The sequence below is a fragment of the Sardina pilchardus genome, chromosome 2, assembly GCF_963854185.1.
Source record: "Sardina pilchardus chromosome 2, fSarPil1.1, whole genome shotgun sequence".
Classification (NCBI taxonomy): Eukaryota; Metazoa; Chordata; class Actinopteri; order Clupeiformes; family Clupeidae; genus Sardina; species Sardina pilchardus.
The window spans coordinates 27,971,180-27,978,556 of record NC_084995.1 but is presented as its reverse complement, the minus strand read 5'-3'; the positions used below and the strand labels follow the sequence as shown (position 1 = coordinate 27,978,556).

General features: G+C 40.9%; 1 protein-coding gene across 1 annotated transcript; it reads right to left on the bottom strand.

Moving 5' to 3' along the window:
* Positions 1-862: 862 nt before the first annotated feature.
* Positions 863-7,305, bottom strand: LOC134068577 (ras-related protein Rab-11B-like). Its single transcript, XM_062524262.1, has 5 exons — positions 7,111-7,305; positions 5,870-6,065; positions 2,208-2,401; positions 1,746-1,826; positions 863-1,253 (listed from the first exon to the last, which is right to left on the bottom strand). Exons 1-5 carry the CDS (start codon positions 7,148-7,150, stop codon positions 1,108-1,110), a joined length of 657 nt encoding a protein of 218 aa, XP_062380246.1. The 5' UTR covers positions 7,151-7,305; the 3' UTR covers positions 863-1,107.
* Positions 7,306-7,377: the final 72 nt, after the last annotated feature.

Genomic DNA, 7,377 nt, shown 5'->3' with positions numbered 1-7,377 from the left:
TAGCGTGTGTGCGACAGAGGAAAAGTGCTTTAGTGTTGCTTTAACACGTTTAAGGTGCATGGGACTTCCTCACCGGATGAGGCTGCAAGGGGAAAATGGTTCCCAGACTAAACAGAAGCATACAGAGTGCAATTTTGGAAGTGCGACAGCTTCAAAGGTAGACTCCAAAGTGCCGGTACATCAGTGTCTGATCACACTGTACGTCATTTTTTGGACACCAATGTGCTCCTTGAGGGACTGTTGAAGGAAAAACATGAAAAGGCCAGACTGGTCTGGAACTGGCTAAAATGCCTAGTGTCCTCCAACAGGATAATGACCCGAAACAAACTGCTAAAAGCACCCATGAATGACTAAGGAACGAAGAGTGACAGTTCCTGCGTCCAGACCCGGATTCCATTGAGCATGTCTGGCTAGAGCTGACACATGCACTCTGTGGAAAGCCCTCTTCAACTGAGACAGTTGGAGCAGTTTGCTCAAGGAAAGTGTGCAAAAATACCTGTCGACAGATGCAGAAGTTTTATTCCGAGCTACAGAAAGCTTTGAAAGTCTGAACACAGAAAGTGTGTTGGCAGTGACTACCACTAAAGCTATCGGTAAAGGGCGTTATCCTTTTTGTCCATGCCATTTTCATTTGTTTTATGATAGGCTATCAGAAGTGAAGTCTGATTTGCATCCACTTCAGACTTCACAATGGAAGGGTACCAACAACTTTAGCCACAACTGTGATACTATCTATAGTAGGAGTCGTCCCAGTTGTCACACAGTTCTCAAGTGTTCACTGTAGGCTCTGAGGTCATCCTGTAATTACACAGGAATATAGCCGTATGGAACCCATTTGCAATAACACTAAATCAGAACAATGTCGATTAATTCTGTAAAATTTTATTATGGCAGTAGTATGTGTAATTTAACAAGCTATCAAAAGAAAATATTTATTGTACACAAAAATAGGCAGGGGAAGAAGTCACATCTGCGACAAAACACTCAGAAAGACAGAGAAAGGAAGATAGAAACAGAGACAGAGAGGGAGAAAGAGAGAGGGAGGGGGCTAGAAAGAGAGAGAGAGAGAGAGAGAGAGATGGATGAGAGAGCCGATGGTCATCACAGTTACAGGTTCTGGCAACACTGCAGTTTGGTCCCCCTCTGTCCGTCTGTGGTGGGCGGGACGCTGATGTCCACCACGTTGTTCCCTGGTGACTCGTCATGTGCTGATCGGTCTGCAATCTGCTTCTGTGATACAATTCTGTAGATCTCTACAAAGGCAAGACGTATTCACAATTAAAACAGCGTGAAATAAGAAGTAAACAGACTTGAGGCTCCATATTTTGCTCATTTGGGAAGATTAATACAAAGGTTTCATGCAGCGCTTAATGTGATCTGAAATACTGTCACATCTGCACGCTACAATTTTTGTTTTATTGCAGACAATTTATGAATAATATACCAATATGCTGTCATTAAAAAACAGTATGGGGAAAAGTCAGATTAGATCTATTAATGATCATAAAAACATTGAAATTGTATTAATATTGTTATTATTCATGCAATGAAAGTCTCAGTGCACATGATACTAAATAAATATTTCCTATGTGCCTCTTTGTGTCCATAGTGTTTGGAAAGTGAGGTGCACGAGTTTTGATAGCACACTTGTACTCCATACACCAGAGGGCACTAATTTGCCTTTCTGTCTGTTGGTTTAGGCCCATTAGGCCACAGGTGATGATACAAATATCTGCAATCCCAACCTGTCAGGATGTTTTTGAAAGCTTCCTCCACGTTTGTTGAATCCAGTGCCGAGGTCTCGATGAATGAAAGGGTGTTTTTCTCTGAAAATAGGGATAGTAATTGGTTAACTCAACAAGCATTGCTGTATAGATTACTAGCATCATTATTCACCCACCCCTTAAAGGTCATACTATCTATCTGACTCTGCTTTAGCAAGTGAAGCATGATGAAAACAGCACAGTGTAGGAAATCTTGCTTTTCATAGACTGGTAGAACCTTTAGGTGACTCTGATGGCCAAACATGTTAAAACATCAGTGCTCATGGCAGACAGCAGACCTGTGGGCCACTTGCATTAGAAGTGGAACAACAGCGGCCTGTTCTCTCCGACTCTGACAACACACTATGGCTGCATATAGGTGGAGCTTATTGATTGCACTTGTGCCTACATGTAGGCCTAGTGTTTGTTCTCTGTCCGCCATACCTGCGAAGGCTCGGGCCTCGTCTGTGGGGACAGCCCTGAGGTGCCGCAGGTCACTCTTGTTGCCCACAAGCATGATGACGATGTTGTTGTCTGCATGGTCTCTCAACTCCTTCAACCACCGTTCCACATTCTCATAGGTCAAGTGTTTGGCGATGTCATAAACTAGAAGGGCCCCGACTGCTCCCCTGTAGTAACTGATGGAAATGGAACATGGTGAAAGACAAAGGATTGTGTTACTTGACTGCACAGACAAGAATACATGTACAAATCTATCATCCTAGAGGGTTTAAGACAGGCAGGGTCTTTTTCACCCACTGACAGGTTGCCCTGCTCCATCTAGAGTCAGTTTGCTTGGGAGGGCCTGGGCCAATAAAAACTGGTGCATGTAATGGGAACAATTTGGTGGGCTACTGCAATTATCAAGAGTGAATTTTGAAACTTCTGTTTTAGACTAGGCAGAAATCTCAGGAAACCCTTCAGAAAAAGGGTCTAGCGGCAAATTTGAGGAAAAGTCGGTAAACATGCTATTTCCCATAATTTGAGGGTGCTGAATCCAAATATTTTGTTTACCAAGCTGAATTTTGAGTTTTAAGCCTGCTAATTAGCATAATAGCATAGCAGTCATACTAGGCGAATGGAGATTCTTTGTCTCTGCTATATCTTTTGAAAGGGTTGATAAATTGTCACCAAATCTTGTATGCTGATGCTCCAGCATGTGTACATGTATTGTCTATATTTTGACAGCCACTGGTTTCAAGATGACTGACTTTCAAGATGGCCGACTCGTAAAATGTTAACAAAAAGTCCCATACTAATGCAAATTACAAGGATGGCACAAAACATCCAGCTTGGTAAACATAATATTTCTAATCAGCACCCCCAAAATATGTGAAAATAGACTATTTATCGACTTTTATTCAAATACGCCACTAGCATTCTTTTTTTCTTACAATTGTACTAGTACACAACTGTGCAAAAGTCGCCGAAATACATTCAGAAAAAGGGATCTAACAGCTAATTCAATTGATATTGCCTATAAGTTGAGGGTGGTGATTCTAAATATTATGTTTGCCAAGACAGATTTTGAGGTTTAAGTGTGTTAATTAGCATAATAGCATAGTAGTCATATAAGCAAATGAAGTTCTCTTTAATTAAACATATTTCATAAAAAGTCCAAATAAATACAGACAAATATCAACATAATGTATCAATATGACAAATATTATAATAAAATATATAAATCACTATGATGCTTGATTAGCATTAGCGCCCACTGTACTGTAACCACTATACTGCAACTACTATATTGTAACTTTTTAAAACTTGTGTTTTTCATTTCATTCATTTGATGAACAGAACAAATTCCTGACACAGATATAAAGTAGAGTTGGATTCTAGATGACAGACCATTCTTGTTTTTATTTTAACAAGTCTTTGGTCCCTGTTTGCTATCATCAGCTTTTACCCTTTATTCAGAATAGTTTACTGCTTCACTGAAATATTGGGATATATAACATGACGTGGAGATGCTCTCTAGTCATTCTCTCCATGGTGTCATGTTATAGTCATTCTCTCTAGTCTTTCTCTCTACGGAGTCATGCTCTGTACGGTGGGGGACAAAAATGGAAGAGCAAGCTTGTTTGAGTCCTTTCATGTCTGGCTCTTCAGGAGATTGTATAATTTGCCAAAAATCGAAAAAGGATACGATTTACAAAGGAACAGCTCAAGGCCTACAATCGCTTAAGGCATCAGCTGAAGAAAGACAAAAATTTCAAGATGCAGCTAATATTGATAAGATCCACAGGATTTTGACCATCGGGCCTGGGAATGGAGATGAAGTACAATGGCATAAGAGCTGTTTCGCAACTTTCGGAACTGGTCCAATTTCCTTGCTTTGGAGAAGAACAAAGAAGATTTGGCAACATTTCTATCAGACGAGCTATTGGCTCAAGCTCCAGACGACAAAATTATCATTGTGGCTGGAGGCTTTAAAGAAGAGAACACGGCAAAGTGTAATTCAGAAATGGACATCACTGCTCTCCAGGCCTACCATGAGGAAGCAGACACAAGGATTGTGCTCCACTGTGTACATTCAAATGCAGAATTTCTTGTTGTTTCAAGTCCAGATACAGATGTACTCATTTTGTTAATTGCGCATTTTGGCAAGATGAAGTGCAAACAGTTGTGGCTGAGAATGGGGACCTCCAAAAAACCCAGGCATATCCCCATACACAAAGTGCATGAGAGTCTGAGGGTGCAGGTTCCCGATATTGAGAATATTCTGGCCTTCCATGCAATAACAGGCTGTGACACTGTGTCCTACTTTGCAGGACATAGCAAGAAAACATCCTGGAAAACATTCTTGGAGCAGCCTGCACTTTTAGATGGACTTGGCCTGGGTGAACTGACTGAAACCACCATACATTCTGCAGAGAAGTTCATTTGTCGTGTTTATGACACCAACGATGTCAGCTGCAATGATGCAAGAGCCACACTGTTCTCCAGATGTCGGGGACCTGAGGCTCTACCACCTACGAGTGATGCTGCTCAGTGGCATATTAGAAGAGCACATTATCAAGCTCTAGTATGGAGACAAGCAAACAAAACAAATCCAATACTACCACCTATAGAGGAAATGGGATGGGATGTCATCAATGGACACCTGGAACCCAAACTGATGTCTGTTGCAGCAATCCCCAAAAGCTGTAGCTTGATGGTTACCTGCAGGTGCAAGTGTGGTTGCAATACAAGCAAATGCAGTTGTCGCAGCGCCGGCTTGCTTTGTACAGGTGGCTGCAAATGTAGAAGAACTCCAGATCATCCATGCCAGAATGCAAGCAGTTTGGACTAAGGAGGAACATCTCACTTCAGGTAAGTTAGAAGTAATTTCTCTTAACTTTCTATTTCAAATTTAACACAGAACTAACACCAAACACAACATAAAATCCTAATGTGTGACTTTTTCTTTCCACAGTGACTGTTGCAGTGGCCATGGAGATTGAGAGGCACTCTCTGCTGTAAATAAATTTGATTTGTATTTATTTTGGCCTGTTCTTAGTTTTATTTCAGGTTTAAGAGCAATTAAAATGGTTCGTTTTATGAATACTGTTTGCTTTATTACCTTTATCCCATCTGTTATTAATAAACGTTGTTATTAATAAACTACCTTGTTTTATTGCCTTAATTCAATCTAACATGTTTAAAAAATACTTGGTTATGACTCCTGCACTATTTTAGCATTTAAATATGACATTTAACCTTAATGCTATGATGTTTAACTGATTGGTTTAGAAATAAAAAGAAAAAAACGTTTTGCTCATTTTAATATGCAAATTAGAAGGTTTAAAACTCAGAATTCAGCTTGGTAAACACAATATTCAGAATCAGCACCCTCAAATTATGTAAAAAACATGGTTTACCGGCTTTTCCTCAAATTTGCCGCTAGAACTCCTCTTTTGTGAAAATTGTACTAGACTATTTCTGCCATGTTGGTGTTTGGGATCCATATGCAAAGTTTCTAAAATATTTGCCTGCGCCTCCCGAACACATTGCCTACATAATGAGGAAGGCAGAAATGAGGTAGGCTGTTCCTCAAACAGATTAGCCCATATGATGATACAATAATTGTATTTCAATGACCCTTAGGCCTACTACACACTCACGCTGAAGTGATGGCTCGGTAACGCTCTTGACCGGCCGTGTCCCATATCTGCGCCTTTATCGTCTTCCCATCGACTTGGATGCTGCGGGTGGCGAACTCCACGCCTATTGTGCTCTTGCTCTCGAGGTTGAATTCGTTCCGCGTAAAGCGCGAGAGCAAGTTACTTTTTCCAACACCAGAATCTCCGATCAGTACCACTGTAAGAAGACAGCAGACATCCACAAACAACTGAGCTACAGGTGTAGATTGAATCTTTTTTTTTTTTTTTTTTTTAATCGTTGTTCACCCACTTCTTTTCTGCAATTAGATAAATTCGTCGACCGCCAATCCCTGCATTAATTTTACGTTAAACAAAATATAGCCTAAATTATAGTCTACAAAGGCTGAAGCTGTTTATTGCGCGAGTCAGCTGACATGGACAGTTGCCTATTATTCCTCAGCGGAGGAAATGCTGCCGAACTTTGTCCCCATGGCATCACTGCAGGAAGCTGATAACAGTCGAGCTCATCAAATCTCCTGCCTATCTGTACACAGCACTTTTGGGTCGCCTCTCTTTCCTGTTTAAATGCCACTATAGGCCTATAGACCTACTCATGTGAGCAACATATCGATGAAAGCTACACTACAATATTGTGTAAGGGCAAAGGCTATGTTGGCCCAACCCATCAGGTTAACGTTTTTTCCCCTTGCAGACACCCATTGACATCAAACCGCCACCTTGGCCCATAGCAAATTCGTATGGCAAGTTTGGTATGCCGTTCACGTTCTGATTCACCCACTTCGACTAGCTGTCATTCCTCCTGATGCGAGAGTGATCTAGATAGTAAGGTTGAGTAACAACTTGAATTCCACAACAACAAAAAAATGAATATATTAATGGAATAGCTACGTTTAGAGCGGGCGATCTCATACAATCAGACAATGCATTAAGTAGGCTAAACTATAAAACATACAAACGATCTGAAAACTAATCCCAGATGTTTATGAATTCATCACAGATAGCAAGCCTGCTGATGCAGCTGCGGGCGTTGCTTTGCAATGACAGCTTTTGTGGCCATGACTGTATGATCTCACCATTCCGAAACGTTAGTTACTCAACATCCTGTTTTCACTGTATTTTATGAACGCATTTCCTTGGTTTGACATGTAGACTACAACTGGCATTGCTATAAATACAAACAAGCGAGTAATGTAACGGTAGCCTATCCAACAATGAAGGGGGACGCAGTGATCACAGCCTACCTTTGAACAAGAAATCATACTCATCATCTCTGTTGCCCATTGTGGAAAGAAACGTGCCGACACGTAATCCGAGCGGACTCACCCGGATTGGTTATTTTTAAAGTTGAAATGTTTATTGAAAATAAAAGGGTAAAAACTTAACTAGAAAGACAATGCGCCAGTGCAGCCTGTCATATGTTGCTAACCGCAGGAAAAGAGATCCTTAACTCTGCAGAAGGGGCGGAGCCCTTCTATATATTTTCATTCCTTACACGGGATGGCGCTGTA